The sequence below is a fragment of the Marmota marmota genome, unplaced genomic scaffold, assembly GCF_001458135.2.
Source record: "Marmota marmota marmota unplaced genomic scaffold, marMar, whole genome shotgun sequence".
In the NCBI taxonomy this organism is placed as follows: domain Eukaryota; kingdom Metazoa; phylum Chordata; class Mammalia; order Rodentia; family Sciuridae; genus Marmota; species Marmota marmota.
In genome coordinates, this window is record NW_026000016.1 from 21741737 (window position 1) to 21762369 (window position 20633).

Genomic DNA, 20633 nt, shown 5'->3' on the forward strand with positions numbered 1-20633 from the left:
TGCCAAGGAGTTCAGGCTGCAGCTCATGGCAAGGGATCAGTCACACTCCAGCCCTAGGGGTGAGCCCAGACAGAGCTAGGAACCAGAAACTGGGTCATCAGCCTGTAGAAAACATCCATTCCCCCAACAGTCAATGCAAGGGCAGATACCTCCACCTGCTCCCCCATCCCAGAACATGGCTGGGTCCCCACCCACTCCCACCTCCATGCAGGCCCCACAGTAGCCCCAGCTTTCCTTGTCCAGGACTGATTTGGCAGCAGAGCACACACGGCCACCTTACCTCCAAAGTTGGCCAGCCGCCCAATTCGTGTAACTGGCACCTTCCGCTCCCGAGCCCGCTCACTGAGCTGGAGGGAGAAGAGAAAGACTTATATAATCAGCAAACAGGGATAAGACCAACCTCGGGGGGTTCACACTGCCCCCACATCCCATTCCACCCCAAAAGGCAGCAGTTCTACCTGATAGCACATTCCACCAAGAGGCCACCACATTCCTAAAAACCCAACCACAACACCCACAAAAAATCCCCAAACGGGAAGCTGACATCAATACCACTGTGAGTGGGAACCGCCCAGCCCCACACCAAGGGGCCTCCCAGACACACCATCTGCTTGTGTGGTTTGCTCTCAGGGCGACCCTTGGCCTGCCGGGCCTTCTCAATGTCCTCAGCCGTGAGGCCCCCCACTGGGGACTGGTCCTGGTGGAAGAACCTTCGCTGGAAGCCGGGGGCAGAGAATAAGTCTCTGGGTTCTGCAAAGAGTCTCCCGTTAACTCTGCCCAGAGGGGAGGCTCCCTGGCCCGGGAGCCCAGTTTCCCTAAAGGGTCCACTGGCAACATAGGCAGGAGCTGGGCCCTCGCTGTGGGCATGACCCAGAGGAGGAGACAATGACTGGTCAAGAGTGGAGGTGACAGAGAAATCTGCAGAAGATCCAGACGCCTGTGTCCCTGAGAAGTGGACCTCTGCTTCCAGGTCGTCAAAGCTCTCAGTGGCCTCAGTCTCTCCATACATATCCTGACCCTGCAGGAAATAAAGGCCAATGTGAGAGAACCACAGGACAGAACTCCAATCCTTCAGAGGAAACACCATGCTACACCCAAGACCCACGGCCCCCTTCCCAGCCCAGGAGACAGGACCCAAATTGCCATCTGTTTCTTCCAGGGCTCTGCTGTGTGGTCCCAGACAGGCAGCCAGGGAGGGGGCTGCAGAGGTTTGGGAAAGGAAAAGCTTTCAGAGGAAACCACCACCAAGGGCCAGCCAGGGCGAAGGGGTGCACAGATGGGAAGCAGCCGACCCACTCCAGGCCAGCACCTCACTGCAGACATGAACTCCAGTCAACAAGGGTGTGCAGTTAAGAGCTTCTCAGAGGAGAAGTGTCACAACCAGGACTGGGCCTGCTGGGCCTGGGAGCTCCTGATGCAGGGGAAAGGGAACACAGGACGCGTTGTATTTTCTTCATAATGGTCACCCAGGCCTGACCTCTGGGGCACTGATTCTTTCTACTTTTGAACCTGGAATGACCTTAAGTGAGTCCCTAACCCTTTTTTGCTACTTCCTCAACTGAAAATAGAACCCCTGCAGCCTGAGTGACACAGGTCAAAGCCAAGGCCAAGGAACCTGCCCAAGGAGGCTATAATTAGATAGCACCAAGTCCTGAAGCCAGTGGCCTGGATTCCCTGGTTCAAGTGAAATCATCAGGCTACATGCTTCCCACAGGTTATGCAAAACCAGGAGGAGATTCCAAATCTTCATATTCTCATCAGCCTAAGAAGAGGACGGTCTATTACTGTCATTTCACAAAGGGAAACTAAGGCTGAGAGTTAATGTGATTGACAAAGCTATCAGCCATCAAATGGCAGAGCAGGGGTCCTAAGCCAAGGTTTGCCCTGCCAAATACCCTAGGTCACCTACTTTTCTCATAATAGAAATTGATCACATTTGGACTCACTAGGCATCTCTCAGATGGCCAGTGAAGCCCTAGAGCAAGGAGTCTGGGGCAAGGTGCATAAGCCATGGCAGGGGCCCTTCCTACTTCTTAACTGCATGATGGCCACATGGCCTTGGATTCCAGCTACTGACCTGGTGGTGGAACCCCTCAGGCAGTGAAGGATCCCCAGTGCCTCAGAGGCACTCTGTAAGTGCCTACCAAATAGTGTGTGAACAAATCCCTTGGGGAGATGAAAGCAGGTAGGTTCCTAGAGTCACTGAACCTTCATTTTCTTGGGGTGGAGTGGGTTGCGGGGGGTGGCAACCATAAATCTAAGTGCTAGGGAACAAACATAAGCCAAAACAGTCATCCTCCTCAGGTACCTCCTTCACAGTGGTGAATGGTTACTCCCTCCTACCCCAGGAGCTGTTCTGGGGGATGGCCCTGCCTCTCCCAGACACAGGGGCTCAGGCTTATGGGAGGGGAGTGATCCTGGGCAGAGGCCCTTCTGGCGCTGGTGGAGAAGGCCTGCCCAGGTCTAGCACACTATCCCACTTCTGGGTGGGCCCAGGGAACTAGGGCAACCTCATTTGGAACTCGGAGGGCTCCACAGGCAGATCAGCCAACAGAAGGGCGAGGGCTCCTTGCCACAGAAGGCATCGAGCAAGACAGCTGGGGCCACAGCCCAGTGTCGGCAGAGGGCAGGCAATAGCAGGGATCTTGACTGGGGGCAGCGCAAGGATTCAGGCCCTGTCACTTTATTATGGGTCTGGTAACAAACTGCTTAGATTCAGTTTTCTCTTCTGAGAAAATGGGGTAAGCATCCAAGCCTGGCCCCATCCCAGGACATAATGAGGGACACTTAAAAGTTAAAGGTCTATGTGTAGGGCAAAAGAGACACTGTACCACCATTAACCCCAGCAGAGGAGGAGCTGGGAATCCCACGCCTAAGACTGAGCAGAGTCCTGGGAACTATAACAACCTCACGGCCAGAGAAGCATGGTGACCTTTGTTCAGAGGTCAGCCAGTCACAGGTCAGAAACGGAAGGAATGAGGAGCCAGGCGGTCACTGCAACAACTACCAATACACACAGCTTCCTCAGACCCTCAGGTTATCAGGAACAGAGGGACACCACAGTGGGCAATGCCCTGCCTGGGTAGGCCTGTCTACACTTTGCAGCACTCAATTTTGCTTAAAAACCATGTCTTAGATGGAAGATGCAGAGGCTTCTCTCCGCCTCCGCCCCCTCCGCAGACAGGGGGGACAAGATGGAGGCCAAAGACGAAGCTGCCCTCAGCAGGGCTGTGCCAGCCGCCATCTTGGAAAAGAGTGGCACCCCCAAGTCAGGTGCCCAGAGGTGCTCAGCAAAAGAAAGGAGAAAATGGAGGTCAGCTCTTAGCTGAAGCTCAGGAGGCTCAGCAGGAAGAGCCTTCAAAGACTGAGCCAGGCCAATCAACACCGGGGGCCTGCCATGTACTGCGTGTGTATGCCCCCAAATCCCCCTGTTGAAACCTAACCCCCGGGTGCTGCATTAGGAGGAGGGGCCTTTGGGAGATGATTAGGTCATGAGGATGCCTTCATGAACTGGACTAGGGTACTCATAAAAAAGACCCCAGAGAGCTCCTGGCCCTCCATCTGCCATGTAAGGACACAGCAAGAAGGTGCCAACCACAAATTAGGAAACAGGTCTTTGGACACTGAATTTACCAGCGCCTTCATCTTGGCCTTTCTGGCCTCAAAATTCTGAGAAATAAATATTTGCTAATTAAGCCTCCCAGTCAATGGCATTTTTTTAAAATAGTTTTTTAGTTGTAGATGGACACAGTACACTTATTTTATTTATTCATTTTTATGTGGTGCTGAGGATCGAACCCAGCGCCTCACATGTGCCAGGCAAGTGCTCTACCACTGAGCCACAACTCTAGCCCAGTCAATGGCATTTTGCTACTAAGTGACCACACCCTCACATAGGGGCCCTGCCCTGGGACAGCAGGACATGCTGGCCACTGGGCTCTCAAGCCCTGTGCACAAGACTAGTCCCCAAGTATCTGTGTCCTGATTACACCCCAGGCTTCACCAGGAGCTCCAGGTCTGGCCCTCTTCCCATCAGCGCTCCCCACATTGCTGGGATAGCCTCCTTACCTGCACCTTCCCCAAGACCATGCCAATCTGTTCCACGGCTGTGGACTGCAGAGCTCTGGCTGCCATGATGAGCTCCCCACCAAGGCCCAAGTGCTGCAGGTGGGTTTCCATGGCCGCCTGGGTCAGCTTGGCAAGGCCTTTGGCCACCATTATGGCATCTCCCAACATGGCAGCCATCCTTCAGGGCTGGAAGAGAGAAGGCCAAGTCAGGGACAGGGTGCCACACCTCACTGACCAGCTCCACACCCAACTCTGGGCAGAAGGCAGCTGGTTGTGTGGTTTTGTTTTTTGGTTTTTCTCCCCACAGATTTTCCCTTCTGATAAAAGCTGACTGAGGGTAAATAAAAGGCCCAGGGCTCAAGGTAGACTTTGGGGACTCCCAATTCTCCACAGTGCTGAGCAGAATTAACAACTGTTGAGTTGACTGTCTTGTGCTCACCTGCCACGTTACCTCACCTGGGCCTCGACACCCTGTGAAAATCCCAAAGCACAGAGAGGTGAAGTAACTGCTCAGAGAGATCAAGTGACAGGACTTGAACTGTGTGCTGACTCCTAGTTTAGTGCTCTCTCCTCCAGACCAAAACTTCATGTTGGAGGAGGGCATCCCACTTCCAGAGTCGTCCCCTCACAATAGCTGTGTCCCAACACTTAGTAGCTTAGGGGTGCCTATCCTGCCCCAAGCACTCTTACTTATTCCAATAAAGTCTCTGACGGACACCCAGACTGAGGAAAGTACAGAGCCCTCCCTGACCCCCACCTCCATCAAGCCCCCTGGGCCTCGCCTAGTTACCAAGCCAATGTTTGCAAACTGCAGACCAGACCCACGGCACATTAAGAACAAAATGGCCCAGTGTGGGAGGGAGCACCAGGAAACCCCTCAGGAGCCTGTCACAGAAATGGATTCTGCTGGTTGTATGTGTCCAGCTCTCTCCCTCTTCTGTCTACTGGGTTACAGCATAAAGTGTATTTCTTAATGTAGGTCAGAGACACTGAAAACTGCTAGACGGAGTGAAGTCAGGTACAGCCTGGTGTGTCATTGACTACTCCAGGGGCTACATGCTGGGGTCTCAGATAAGTTCTGGTAACACAGGGATGGCAGGGCAGGAGGACACTGCAGGAAAAGAACAGCAGGACAGCCCACTGCAGCATCCAGGAGCTCCCTGGCTGGGAGGGGAGGGGGACCTGTCTGGCCAGGTGAGCAGAGGTGGCAGGAGCGGCTGCAAGGCCCAGAGACAGCAAGTCAGAGGCAGAGAAGGGTGTGGATGGTGCTTCAGGCAGGAGAGCTGCATGAACAAACATGGGCAGGCTGAGGAGGGAGGGACAGGATGAGGGGGGCCCTGGAGTTCCATCCTCTCGTCACACTGACAGCACCACAGGTGGGGAGACTGTGCAAGGACAATGATAAGGCTCCCTAACCAGAATTCCAGGGACATCTGAAGACAGCTCCCTCCTCCCTTCCTTTCTCAGGGAGCAGCCCTGGTCACTCCAGAGATCCCTGCAGGGATCAGCTCTGCTCCTAAGAACTGTCGTGATAATCAGATAATCGAACACTACTGCCCAGGCCCTGGGCACACAGGGATGAGCTGCCATAACATGCCTTAGCTTACACCGAGTGGGGGCTGCTACCATGTAACATCTTATAAACAGTCAATGACATGGTTATTATTGACCCCGGTTTATAAGTGAGAAAAACAAACCAGAGCAGTTAACTAACTGGCCAAGGTCACATAGCTCCTCAATAGTAGCCCTGGGGCCCAACCCAGCCCTGGCCTGCTCTGGGACCACACCATGCTGCCTCTCCAAACGCGTGGCCCACCAACTCACAGGGACAGGACATGACGCAGACACAAGTAACCACTCACATTCTAATCCAAGCCAGGGAGGTTTGGAGAAGGTGACCACTGAAAAAGATGTGAGACAGGGATGGGAGCTGGCCCAACCCATCACTGGGTGCCATGTCACACACTGGGCTCTGCTCTACACTCCTGCAATGAATGGCAATAGACAAGGGTAATCCCCACAGACCAAATGTCTAGGATGGGGAAGACAGCGTGCAATCATGACTCAAGTCGCCTGGGGCCAGCTTTCAACTGGCAGTCCAGAGTTCCACCCCTGACACACACAGATGCTCTTCAGTTCCTACCCTTAGGGGCAGAAGCACCCACCAGGGCCTTCTAGACCCTAGAGAGGGAGAAGGTTCTTGAAAGAGATGTCAGGAACACGTGGTAGCAGAAGCAGAGGCCCCAGTCATATTTGTTCAGAAGGATCCTGTCAGTGGTCTCAGGACCATCCACCAGGTACAAGGTCCTCACAAACAGGCCTTCCTCTGGCTCACCTTTAATCAATCTGGACAACCAGGACAGGCATTGCCCTGTGGGGAGACCTGATAATTCCAAACCTCACCTCACCTACTACCTGACATCCAATCTTCCTCAGAACATTCTCCTAAGACCTATTTTAAAAATTTAAACTTTGTTTTCAGACTTCAAACTCTTTCTGCCTGACTTTTACACCCAGGTTGACATAACCACATACTAAAGTTTTACCACAGTGAATATGGTAAGCGAACTTTTTGGCCAATGTAGCCAGCCTGGCCCACTAATGGAAGTTCAATTTTAAAAAGCCACTCAAGGTCCCACACCACCAGTAAGGTGAATCCGGGACCCAACAGAGTCCTAATTCTTCTGGTTTCTAACTTGTTGACAAAACCGAAGTCTGTTGCAAGCTGAAATTACACCTCTATTTGGGAACTATGAAAAATTGTCTCTTTCTGTATCTTCCTAACCTTTTAATTTTGGTTCACATATCCTACTTTCTTTCTTTTTTTTTTTTAATATTTACTTTTTAGTTTTTGGCGGACACAACATCTTTGTTTGTATGTGGTGCTGAGGATCGAACCCGGGGCGCACGCATGCCAGGCGAGCGCGCTACTGCTTGAGCCACATCCCCAGCCCCACATATCCTACTTTCAAAATTAAAAAAATATTTAAGCTGGGAGTGGTGGCACTGTAATTCCAGTGATTTGGGAGGCTGAGGCACAAGGATCGCAAATTCAAGACCAGCCTCAGTAATTTCGTGAGACCCTGTTTCCAAATAAAAAATATAAAGGACTGAGGATGTGGCTCAGTGGTTAAGTACCCCCAGGCTCAATTCCCAGTACAAAAAAAAAAAAAAAAAAAAATTTGTTATGTTTTTCTTCCTGTTCTTTATGGCTACATCTCACATTCCCAGGGAACTTCCAATCAGTGCCAAGTCTCACCCTAGATACTGGCCCTAGAGCCAGCACCAATGGAAAGAAAGTTCTTTACATGAGTACTGTGAGGCAAAACTTGTTTTTCTCACAGACATCACTAATAAACACAATCAGTGATTTGTGAGATTAACACCCGGATCTCATAACCACCACAGCCAGCCCCTACCCACCCACCTTCGGCAAATATTTTTTACCTGCCATGCAGGATTACACCCCAACCTCCCTCACAGTACAAAGTGAACCAACCACTCACACCCTTATCAACATAGGAAATTTTCTGCAAGGGAGACATTGCCCTCAAAGAAGCAGAGGGGAAAACTACCAGAAGGATAAATCTGTCCACAATTTTTCTCAACTCTGGTTTTCAAAAATTGGGTCTCAAAAACCCTATTTCTAATTGACCACAATCCCAATATGACCCATAATTCAACCATCCTGAATTGTTGTCACAAACCCCTCTAGGAATGCCTAGAGAATCAGCAACTCTGGGGCATGCATGTTCGACACACTTTAAATTAAAAACAAAAAAGAAAAGCCCCCAAACACATTTAATACAAAAGCACCATGATTTCATCTACAAGCATCAAGACCCTCATTGGGACCAACAGTCCCCCTGCCCATTGCAACCTGCTGGTCCCTGTAGTGATTTTTGGGACCTCACCAATGAGAAACCCAAAAATGGAGCATTCTAGCTCAGGAAGCCTCAGTGCCTGGCCACTCACCTCTGAGTAGGGGAAGCTGAAAGTTCTGGGTGGTCACAAACTGCGTGGTAGGGGTGGAGGATGGGCTCACATTTGGGAATGCCCATTAGCTAGGAACTATAGAAAAAGAAAAGTCACTCTGTTGTTCTTTCACTAACATCTCCTGCTACTCCGGCTAGTCCCTGCAGGCCCTGGGATGAACATGCCCCAGCCTGGGGCACCCAGAGTGCGGTGGCATGTAGGCACATCTATAATGGGCAGACTCCAGGGAGATGCCAGAGGCCAGCTGGTGCTAATATGACAGGATCAGAAGCAGATGCACCAGAAATACCTGCCCAAGTAGAAAAGACTGCTCTCAGAGCCTGGACAGGGGCCCCAGCTCTGTCACCACCAGCTGTGTGACTCGGCCTCTTCATCCCTTCTCAGGAGGAGAGGGGTCAGGCCCTTTTCTGGCCCTACTGTACTAAACTGCTATTAAGCAAATAAACAAAGATATTCTCTAGAGAGAAAGAGAACTGGAATAAATGCAGCTTCCTATTCCTTGGGGACAGGAATTGAGAAAGCACAAGGTGGCATGCACGGTCATGAGAGTCCCCAAGCTCTATGAGGATATCTTCCCATTGACCTTTGCTCTCTGACCCTCCTAAAGAGCTTCCAGAAAGTCCACTCAGCCATGCTGGAGAGCAGGCTCCAGCTGAAAGTTATACAGAACACGGAACTTTCAAATCTAATCACCAGAACTGAAAACCCCCTAGGGATGCTTACCTGGCCAAAAAGAATTTGAGTCGTATTCTTCTTATTTACTTATTTTTTTATTTTTTTGGTGCTGGGGATTGAACCCTGTACATGTGAGGCAAGCACTCTACCAACTGAGCTATATCCCCAGCCCCTCTTTTTAAAAATAAACAAAACAGCAAGCCTGACGAGGATAAAGCAAACGGACACATCACACACGCATCCACTCAGCACCCACATGTGGAAGGAATTCATGCTAGCAGGGGTTCCTACATGAACCTCCAGTTTTCCCCTTCACAGCCAGAATGTACCATCTGTCACCTGTCTCCTCTCATGAAGTGACAGCAAGCTGAGGATGGTGTGTTAAGAATTTACGAGGGCTGAGGCTGTAGCTCAGTGGTAAAATGCTTGCCTCGTAGGTGTGAGGCACTAGGCTAGGTTCAATCCTCAGCACCACATAAAAATAAATGAAGAGACTGTGAGTTCATCCACAAATAAATAAACATTTTTTAAAAAATCAATTTACTAAGCAGCTGTTCAATCCTCTTTATGCCTACACAGCATTGCAGACCAGCTCCCACGCAAGCAAAACAGCGGTACCTTTAACCTCCAAAATCCAAGGCCCACCTCCTTCAGTTCCTTCCTAGTCACAGCTGCCACCACAGCCTTGGGATGGCTGGTATAACAACCCAGTGCCAACTGCACAGGAAGCCCTTTGTCCTGGGAGGTGGGGGAAGAAGGGCAGAGCCCGTACTGAGACACCTCCCTTGAAGCAGGCTGCATCCAGCCCTCTGCTGCTCCAACATCACCCAACATCCCACAGACACCGCAAACTCAATAGGTCCAAAGCTGCCTTCATCACCCCTCCCCCACTGTCCAGGGCTCCCCATCCTGAGGCATGCCACCGCCACCACCACCACCACCTGCAGCTTTCCAACCCTCCTCACCTGCCCCAATCCACCTGCATGTTCCCACCTGGGCCACGCAACAGCCTCTACCTTCAGCTCTACCCACCCACCACCTTCTTTTCCCCCAATGCATTCCTATGCTGCTGGCCCCAACCCCAGCCCCCAGGCCTCGTGGCTTCTCTGAGAATTCTAAGAGGCTGAAAGAACCTTCCTAACCCAGCCCCCCCTACCTCCCCTTCACACTTGCCTCGTTCCCTCCACTGAGTGTGTGTTCCAACCTATTCCTAGGACCCAGGGGGCTCCCTCCATGCTCACAAGTGCACTTCCTCCCCTCATCACAGGACTGTGAGCTCAACTGTCAGCTCCTCCAGAAGCCGTCCCCAGCACCCTGTATCCCACAGCATTGCAGCCACCACCATGCTCTGAATCTGCCTGTGAATCTATCCCCCTCCATGCACACTAGACTGACAACCACAAGACAAGAACCACATCCGTTTTTCCATCTTCCCTGTCTCTCCAGCATCAAGCACAGCGTTGGAGTCCATAGGTGATAAATACCTGTTAAATGAAATGAACTCAGCTGGTCTCTCCAGGTTGGAGAAAGCCTGCCATCTACAGAACTGGCACATAGCTCTGACTCTACTTAAACTAAGTAGAACTAAGGCCTCCGCAGAGCTTCTGGTCTGAGGCAGTAGCCCTGGAGCTTTAGTCTCTATCAGATTCACCCAGTGGATGTGTTTAAAACAAAAAACAAACCAAACACACACACACACACACATTCTCTCTCTCTCTCTGCCGGGCCACACCTCAAAGCTTCTAATTTCCTAAGTCTGGGATGGGGATGGGGAATCTGCATTTCTAGCAAGCATGCTACAACACTGCTGGTCCTCAAAACTTACTAGAACCCCAGTCCTGGAAGCAGAGGAGAGGTCCGTACCAGAGAACAGGCAGGAAGTCTCCAGAGATCCCTCCTTAAAGTCTCCACCATCTTACCTCCCTCCCCAAGTGTGGCTTTCCCCTTAAGTAGAAACCTTAAGTTGCCCTCCTTTTCCCCACTATCCCTTCAAGAACCTGAAAAAGGAAATCAGAAATGCCTGAGCTTAAAAACAATAGCCCAAAGGCTCTCAAAAGCTGCCACTTGAAGCAGACTAAGGCAAGGCCTATTTAGTGACCTTGAGGAGACACCATAAGGGGCTAGCCAATGACCTTCTGCTTCTTCCCAGCTGAAAACCCTATTTTTACTTTGAGCACAGACATCTCGATTTCTACCTTGCAGGGAGCCTGAAAAGTTCTCATATATCTTTTGAGATTTTTTTCCTTCTTTCTCTGAGAAAAAGGAAACACCAGTTGACTGTTTCCTGCAAGGACTCAGAAAATGAATGTGTTGGGAAATTTCCGAGCCCAAATCCATGAACTTGGATAGATCTGTCCTTTGCCTAAGCCTTTTACATTACAGACCAGGGACCATCACTCAAACCTCTCAGGCTACTCCAGGTTTCTGTCTAGTGAGATCTGGCCTCAGGGCCTCTGTCAGCAAGGTCAGATATATCCTAAGGCTCTATCCATCTTCAAAGGCAAAAGAATACCATGAAAAGAACCCAGAGGAACAGAAAGTGGAAAAATGGCCTGTCTGCCTTGCCAGCCCCAGCCAGGCCTGGTGAGTCTATGCTTCACGATGAAGACAGGCCTCTGGCAGTCGCACTCCACCTCCCCCATGCCCCACACCAGAAACCCCCTGTCCCCATCTCCTCCCCAGGCCATCCTGACTGATAACAATCCAAGAATCCTCCCCCAGCCCCTCAAATTGCATTACCTTAAAATTGGATGTATGTGATTATTTCAAGTACAAGAATGTAAATCCCCACATGGTCTAAGATGCGTTAGGTGAATACTGGTACATCCACAGGTACAGCCGTTTAAATGACACTGAGAAAGGTACTTATGGCAAATAAGAAAGCATAACACATGTCCCCACATGAAAAAAGGTCACAAAACAATAAAACATTAAAAGCATGTGGTTTTCACTGAGTGGTAGGACAACAGATTCATTTGAAATTATTTATTTCCTTAATAGTTTCTAAAATTTTCTACAGAAAATTTATGCTTTACCTTTGCAATATTAAAATTATATTTTAAAAAATCTTATATATATTCTGTTTATTTTTTTTAAAAAAAAGCAAGTATACAAATTGCAGTTTTAAAAAACTTTCCCACATCCCTCTAGTGCTTGTTCAGGGCAGAACTGGGAGAAGGTGAAGGTGACAGCTCAGAATGCTATAAATAATGTCTCTACATGCCCCGGGTTAGCCACTGTCCATCAGAAGACAACTGCCCCTGACAGGCTGACAGGCAGATGGAACATGGTCACCCCACTTTGGGGAATGAGGGTCAACTGCCCTTCTCAGAAATGGTGGGAAAACCACTTGACACAGCCCTCCCCTAATACTGGCCCAAGTGCTAAAAGACAGAATAATCAATGGGTACTTGCACCCTCTCCCAAAAAAAATCCAGAATTAAGTATTATGTACAATAATCACAATTTGCTGAACCAGAAATTAAGTCAGGTAACATTACTAACATCCTTATAGGCAGGAAGAGGGCAAACCAGGGTCCTAGAGCCAAATCTGGCCCTGCTGCCTATTTTTGTAAATAAAGTTTTATTAGAACACACTCAGCACATTCGTTTATATATTGACTATGTTCATTCACTCACATGTGTGTATATGACTGCTGGGTTTGTTTGTTTGTTTGATTGAGTTTTTTGTGGTTTTGCTTTTGCTACAATAGGAGAGTGGAGTAGTTGCCAGAGAGAACTAAAGTCTACAAAACCCAAAATATTTACTATCAGGCCCTTAAAGACAAAGTTAGTCAACTCCTAACACAATAGTGTAAACTATTACCACAATTATCCCAGGAAATCTGGACCTTTATTTTTTATTTATTTATATATGGTGCTGAGAATCAAATCCAGTGCCTCACACCTGCTAGACAAGCACTCACTCTTCCTCTGCGCCACAGCTCCAGCTCTATCCCTGGAAATCTGGAAGTCACTCGAGTCGTACTGGAGCAACTACAGTAAACCACAGCAGGCTCGTATTGGAGCAAAGATCCCCTTTTAAGCTCTGCTCCTGACCCCAAGAAACAGGCTCACCCCACTATAGCCTAAGGCCCCAGGCTAGACCAGCTTTTTCTGGGTTATCCATGGCAAAGTGGCCCCTAAGTGCTGCTTATAAAGGGGTCATGCTGCCGGAGTTGTAGCTCAGTGGCAGAGCACTCACCTCGCAAGTGTGAGGCACTGGGTTCAATCCTAAGCACCACATAATAAATAAATAAATTAAATAAAGGCATTCTGTCCATTTACAACTAGTCCCCCCAAAAAAAAATTTTTTGTAAAAGGGGATCATGCCTGGGGTGTGTGAGGGGGTGTTGGGTGCCAACTTCCTGAACATCTCCTTCCTCTTGCCACTTCAGGGGACTCCCAGCCATAACTGAGACCACCTGCATTCCATCCTCTCATTTTAACAGACAAGTGCCATTGTCAGTCCACAGTTTGAGCTCATATAAATTCATCTACCATGTAATCATCCCTTCATTCCTATGCTTTCATAGAATTCCTAACAAGAGCCCCTGGCTGGGCAAGCGCTGGGTATGGGCACATCCATGAAACGTGGGGCGTTGGCTAGAAGAGACACACAAGCAGACAAGCAGGCAGATGGAGGCTCCCTGCTGCCTCCACCCCAAGGCCTGCACAGCCCTGTCTGCCGGGCAGGAGTGGCCACCTGGTGAGCCACACAGGCTGATCTGCCTGCTGTGGATGAGAGGTTGGTACACAGGGCTGCTCAGCATGGTCAACACATGGTCACCACAGCCTTTTGGATGGCCTGTGGAGTCCTGCCTTGGAAGGAAAGGAGTTTCTGGACCTCAAATTGTCTTCTATAAAGACTTCATGTTCCCTTGAAGTTGCTTCCAGATACTGGGCTTTTTCTTGAAAGTCCTTGAAAATTATATACTCTTTTTTTTTTTTTTCGGATGCAGGGTTTGAATTCAGGGGCACTTGATCACTGAGATACTCCCCAGCCCTATTTTATCTTTTAAAATACACTGAGTTGCTTAGTGCTTCGCTAAGTTGCTGAGGCTAGCTTTGAACTCCCAATCTTCCTGCCTCAGCCTCCCGAGCTGCTTCGATTACAGGTATGAGCCACTGCACCCAGCAAAAATTATATACTCTTGTGCTAACACACACAAGGGCTTGTGGAGCAGCAATTATTCAGACACTCTCCTTCAATGAATTTAATCAGTTCCCCAAATGCTTTTGTGAGAAGTAGAACCAGCACAACATGATGGTAACTACCACTGCTTTTCTGAGCATTTAGTACATGCTGGGCTCTGTACTAAGTGTCCTACTTAAGCAGGGATGTGTTAACTCAATCATTTTTAAAAGGTAGGTACAGTGCCCATTTTGTAGCTGTTATGGTTTAGATCTAAGTTTCATGTGTTGAAAGCCTGGTCCCCCAGGCAGCAATGTTCATAGGTGAAGCTTTTGGGAACTGATTGGATCATGAAGGCTCTAATCTCATCAATGGATTCATCCACTGATGTGTTCATAATTGAATGGATTATTGGGAAGTGGTGAAACTGTAGGAGGCTGGACCTAGTTAGAGGACATAGGTCACTGGCAATGTGCCCTGGAAGGGTATACCTTGTCCTCATCAATCTCTCACTCTCCTTCCTGATGCCAAAAGGAGAGCAGCTTTCCTCTGTGATGCCTTTCCTCACCTCATGCCATATCTCACCTCAGGCCCAGAACAATAGAGCCAACTGACCATGGACTGAAACCTCTAAAACCATGAGCCAAAATAAATCTTTTCTCCTTTAAGTTGATTTTCTCAAGTAATTTGTCACAGGGATGGAAAGCTGACCAACACAGTAGCTGAGAGAGCAAAGACAGAGATGTTAAGAATGTGTTCAAAGTCACGCAACTTATAAAAAGTAAAGCTAGGCCCTGAATCCATTATGGCTCACACAACCTGTTTATTAGTTTAGAGGTATAAACAAGCAAAAGAGTATGGTTTTGAAGTCCCAGATTGCAAGCCTCCATTCTCCACACACTGGGTAATTAAGATATCCTTACCAGGGAAGGGAGGTGTAAAAGTAGCAGAAAGTGAAGTTCTAGCCTCCAATGATTTCTCAGAGAGGGACCAACACCTCAGTGGGCCAGAATCCCAAGGCACAGCCAGGCGACAGCGAGCTGAGTGTCCTCTCCCCCTTTTTAAAAAGGGATGGGATATAGCTCAATACAGAACTTGTCTAGCAATGTGTGGGGCCCTAGGTTTAATCCCCAGCACCAAAAACACAAAAAAATCCTTAGCTGATATTATTAATATTATTGCAACAAGCCAGGTGCGATGGCACACACCATAATCCCAGCTACTTGGAAGTCTAAGGCAGGAGGATTAGAAGTTCAAGGCTGGCCTGGGCAACTTAGACGGAAACTTTGTGTCAAAAGATAATAATTTACTTATATATAGATAAAATGTACAAATTCAACCACACAGACACTCTGGAATGAGATTCAGCCCAAATATGGATGAGATCAGCCTGGTAATCCCTTTATTTATATCCCCAGTTCCACGTTCCCAGTACAGGATCCAGTCTAAGTCAGGGAGGCAAACAGGGTTCACCCTCTCTTGAGGACTCGTGTGGTTTATTTGGCACTGTGGTATGAGACAGCACTCAGCAGAGTGCTGGCAGCTGGCCTGAAGTGCCTTAGAAACGGGGCAGACATAAATACCTGCCCATCTTCCTTACAACAGGGTTGCTGAACCCAAGGAAATGTCCTTTCTGTTGGTGATCACCCTGAACCCCTTGGTATGCACAGCTACATACATGGCAATAGCAACATCCCTTGTCTAAAGAGATTTTTACAGGAGCCACACTGGGAAGTATCCATGCCAGCTTCATGAGCTGTTCACGAGCTGGACACAAATACACCTCTCTATTTTGCCCCATTCCTTGTCTATATGAAGAGTGAGAGGAAAGGATGGGGAGGAGAAAGATCCTGCTCCTCAGAGGGCAAGTCTGCCCTGGCCTGTCAACCATGCTTCAGGGAGGCATGAGTGGGCCATACAGCCAACCTGGCTGTGGCACAGCTTCCACCCTTTGCTGGGTCAAGTGTCGGTTGTAAACACCCTAGGGAGCAAGAGTCAGCGAGTTTCTTCTCAATCTTAGAAAGATCTGAGCTGTTTGCTCAAGCACCTGTCAAACAGTAACCACCTTCAGCTTACCGGGCAACCTGTTCTTTCCTTCACCCTCCTCTGAGCCAGAATCAGTGCCAAGCAAAATTTGTGCCAGAAAAAGAACAAACAGTGGGACCAACCCCAGGCTCTGGACTTTGACATTTCTTTTCATATGAACAGTCCCTTGGACCTCTCATCCAGCCCAGTAGATGGTAGGGACACTGCTACCAGGTCTTCTAGCTCTGGACAATACACAGAATGGGAAGAGGCTTGACAGGGAGGACCCAGGGATTCCAGGCCCAGCTCACCAACCAAGTTATACACAGGCACATCAGTTCTCCTCAGGTCTGCATGTCCTATATCCCCATGTGTAAAATATGGCACTTGACCTAGGATGGTCTCTAATTTCCAGGGATTCAGAAGAAGCCGTTTACTCCTGGAGCACAGAGAATTGACAAGGAGACACACAGGGGTAGTCCTAGAAACATGGATTTAACAGAGTCTGCAAAGGATAATGCTCAAAAGAATGAGGTATATTCTATGAATATGCCTATACTCTATGAATATACCTATATCAGGGGGAGACTCCCCAGATGTTTCACAAAGATGGAGAGGTGGAAAAGTGGAGTGGCCATGCTCAGTAAATAAGCCTGAGAGAATCCAGTGAGTAGCACAGAGGTAGAGAGGGGAAACTCTGAGCTGTAGAGCTGCCTCCCCTCTACACATACTCTTGCTTCTATCAGGAGCAACCAGCTCCTCAAAGGATGGCAGAGGCAGGACCCTGAGACACCTATGACAGAAACTGGGTCTGGCTTTCTGTTACTCCTTCCATAGCAGACCTGTTTCCCCGAATATCCTCAAATTCCTGGTCCTTCCCACACATTCTCCTCCCTAACCCATCTCTAAGAGCTATGTATTCTTCTGCCCTCAATTTCACCTTCCACAAAAGCCTTTCCCCCTCAAGCCCACAAACCCATTCTCAGCTCTCCTGCACCAAACAGCTTCTGCTGACGTTTCTCCTTCACTGCTAACAACTCCCAAAGATGGTGCACTTGTCTCTCCTGCTCCCCAAGTTGCCCTCTGTGACAACTGATGGTCCAGGCTGGTAGGTCGCTTCAGCCGGCCTCTGTCAACACCCTTCACAGAATTTCCTGCCAGCTCCACAGACCCAGAAACTCTCCCTTGTCCACTCTCTCTGGCCTCCTCCTCCTCCTCCACTGTTCCACAGCATGACTGGCCCTAGGCCCTCTTGACTCCCTGCTCTGCACACTGCTGCTTCTGCCTTTCCACAGGCTAGCTAAGAAAAAGGCTTGCCTCCCTCTTCTCAAGCCAGCAAGCTCTCTTACCCACTTAAAGCAATTCTAGAACAAAAACAAGTTACACACGTCTGTGCCATATAGTCTCATTCAAATCTCACAGGTAACTACAAAGATGCTCTATGCTGGAGGGTGATGGAACTGTTTTACACCTTGATTGTGAGTGGTTATGTTACTATATGCATCGGTCCAACTGTGTGGGGCTACATATTAAAAAGGGAAAATTTACCACATGCCAATTATATCTTAATAAACAAGAATAGGAAAAAAATAGATCCACAGGTACCTCAGCTCCATCATGTCTAACACTAACATCACCATCTCCCCCAAACCTGCTCCTCCTGCTCTTTCTGTACCCTCTAAGGGTACAGTCACCATCACCCAGCTTCTCCCCTCAACTAGAAATCTCAGCCCTGTATCCACTTAGTCTATAAATTCTACCTGTATATATTCTCTTAGTCTGTGACTTGAGGTCTACATTCCCTCTGTCCTTAAGTCCTGGGATGCGCCACCCTCCCTTCTCTCAAACTGTCTCCCTGGCTTCACCCCTCCCACATGTATAATTCTGGAAGAAACCGGACCCTGAGCTCCCCTCTTGCACTGACTCTCCCCAAGTCTCGACTGTTATTTAACAGGAATGCTGGAACTATTTCCAGTTGTCAGATCAAGACAACTCTTTAGCTAAATATTCCAGTCTAATTTTGCACACAGCTCTTGTTTCAACTGACAAAGATAATGACTCAGTGTCCATGGCCCTTGATGGAAAATTATCCTGCCAAGTTTTGAGCTTCCCAATAATAGGTGTCTCCAAACTTCTCTTTGAGAAAGGAGAAGTGATCTCCCTTCCTAATCCTTTTCTATAGGCAACAAAGGGCACCCAAAAGACCTCGTAACTGACCAAGAAGTGTTGCAGGAAATTCCTGTTATATTCCTACAGGATTAAATTAAAAACAAAGAAACAGAAATTCATAGTAGGTGCTTGGGATGTTTTCCTTTCCCTACTCAATAATCACTGTTTTTTTTTTTTTTTCAGGTTCTCTACATGTCCACTGTATTGAGATTCAGATGAGGGCATAAATTCTGGGCTAAATCTAAGCAAAATGTAGACTCAGAAGTAAAGCATCTTTCTCTGCAGAAAAATAAATGGCTGTCATTGATAATAATGATCAACTATAGAGGAATTCCACAAATGGTAGGTTCCCATGCTGCACCATTATTAAACTCCTAGAAGGGCAAGTGGGGGGGGGGGGGTGTACACACATGTATGTTTGAAATGCAGCCAGACACTTATTCCCTGAACACACAAGTCTGGCCTCCTCCCACAAGACACAGAGATGTGTGAGCAAAAATTGAGGATGAGTAAAGCACCACCTTGGAAAAGTCACTTGTTGTTAAATGAACTGACCTCTCTGCCAGCATTCAGGCAGCTTACACTTGTTAGATCATTACTAAAAAAGTGGCCAATGGTCACTTCATGTGCATATATTCCAGAGTCTTGCAAGATCCCCCAAAACAGAAACTACTGGTCTTCAACTTCCTCAGAACTCCCAACCCCACTAGTCACCACTACACATCCTTACAGACACAGTAAATGTCCATGAATTTCTACCTTCTCTCTGTTGGCAGGTTTCACCTCTGCCACCTAGTGCTCAGGTGAGGATTCCTTTAAAGCTCCATATGCACAGCTTCTACTGTTTGTTTACGTCAGGTGGCATAACACTGCCCTCTCCCTAAACCTCTCAACTACTCCTGGACAGGTCTGAGAGAGGCCTCTGGAAGCATGAGATGACCCTTTTTAGTCTTATCTGGGTGGTTCTCAATCAAAGGCAATTTTTCCCTCCAGGAGATACTTTGCAACTCTGGAGACATTCTCAATTGTTACAACTGGTGGGACAGGGAATCAGGGTGGCTACTTTGCTGGTGGATAGAAGCCAAAAATGCTGCTACACCTCCTACAATGCACAGGACCGGTCCCTCACAACAAAGAACCATGAGTCCAAAATGTCAATAGTTTGGAGGTTGAGAAACCCTGTCCTAAGTGATGCACTAACTCTGAGAAAGGTGTCCAGACTGCCATTTCACTTTTCCTTTGAATCATCTGAGGTCAGGCCAACAATTTCAACAATTCTGCATTGTCTGCATACTTGCAAGGCTAAATCAAACACCTGAAACTGTCACTTCAGTCTTAAAGATGCTCCTCCTGTGAACCATCTCTCCCTTTTGTCCCCTTACCTCTCAACAGTCCTCCTGCCAGTATGACTCACCTATCCCCAACACAACTGGTAAGCTGGCATCAATGCATGTTCAAATCCTTTGGCAAGGAGGTAGGCCTGGCATGCCCAGCTCCTGAGTCCTGTCACGCAGATGAAGGCCCAAGTGAGCATGGACAAGTTTTCCAACAGGCTGCAAGCCTAACCCAGGCTTAGGATACACAAAGACTTTCACCCTTCAGGAATATGACATCTCTCATCCAAATGGAGAGTCCTAACACTCAGACCTGCCTCTGGAGCGTTCTCCTTCACTCTACACATGGGAAAACAAGCGTAGTCTGGCAGAAAGAGATGTTGCCACTGTGCATGAATGACAATGAGCCAGGGAAAGTCTAGCTTAGGAAATTTAGCCCAGACCACTAATAAGACCACCAGTGCCTGGAAAAATAAGAGGAAGAATCAAAGTAAAGCAAATGGAGGAAAGAACTAACAAGGTTCCCAAGTTCACCCCAAACCCCCACCTGTGAAACCCAACAGCTGGATCCCCTTAAGGAGGTCAAAGTTCTTACAAACCTGCAGCACAAGCAGTTAGAGTTCCCAGACACACGGTAGGAGGGGACCTGGAAATCAAAACATATGTAATTATGAGAAAACGAAACAGGGAAACTATTGGCAACCAAGAGACATCGGCTGGAGGTGGCAGCGCCTCCCGGTTGCTGGGTTGCATTCCAGACACACGGCTTTGTGCCTTCCCCGAAACAAGGCGGGCTGGCCGAGGTGGGCACGCGGGTGGGAGACCACTGCACAACCCCTACCCTGCACCTGAAGCGCATCCAGTGCAACCCGCTACGGAGCTCAGAGACCAGAGAAACTCGCAGCAGGAACCCGCGCTGTCACCTGAGGCTGCAAAAATGGCCTGGACAGGTGGTGAGGCCAGCACTTGCCGCAGCCGGAAGGCGCCCGAGCGCGCCGTAGGCCCGCGGGTGGCAGCCTTACCCGGAGGCACTAAGCTGAGATCTCGGTCACCTTCGCGCCGCTCCGCTTACGTGCCAACGCGGGCGCCTAACACGCGCTCGGGATCTGTTTACCATACTCGCTGGCGCCCTATGAGGCCCCGCGTTGACTGGCCCCACCCCCCCCAGCTACTCCCATTGGTTGTGCCGTCGTAGCCTACCCATCGCCGCACGGCGCAGGGCGGGGGAGCGT

The 20633-nt window shown here is 48.9% G+C and overlaps 1 protein-coding gene across 4 annotated transcripts in view; it reads right to left on the bottom strand.

Moving 5' to 3' along the window:
* Coq8a (coenzyme Q8A) overlaps positions 1 to 20633 on the bottom strand; it is a 51488-nt gene that overhangs the window by 15545 nt on the left and 15310 nt on the right. The window contains exons 1-5 of one of the 4 annotated variants that reach the window (XM_015483572.2): positions 20424 to 20560; positions 20001 to 20047; positions 4069 to 4254; positions 605 to 1018; positions 281 to 347 (exon numbers count right to left, since the gene is read on the bottom strand). In XM_015483572.2, the coding sequence (XP_015339058.1) occupies positions 281 to 347; positions 605 to 1018; positions 4069 to 4245 (658 nt within the window). In that variant the 5' untranslated portion in view covers positions 4246 to 4254; positions 20001 to 20047; positions 20424 to 20560. Of the gene's footprint in view, positions 1 to 280; positions 348 to 604; positions 1019 to 4068; positions 4255 to 20000; positions 20048 to 20260; positions 20561 to 20633 lie in introns of those variants that run through there. The other 3 variants (XM_015483571.2, XM_015483573.2, XM_048809284.1) reach the window with 3 other exon arrangements.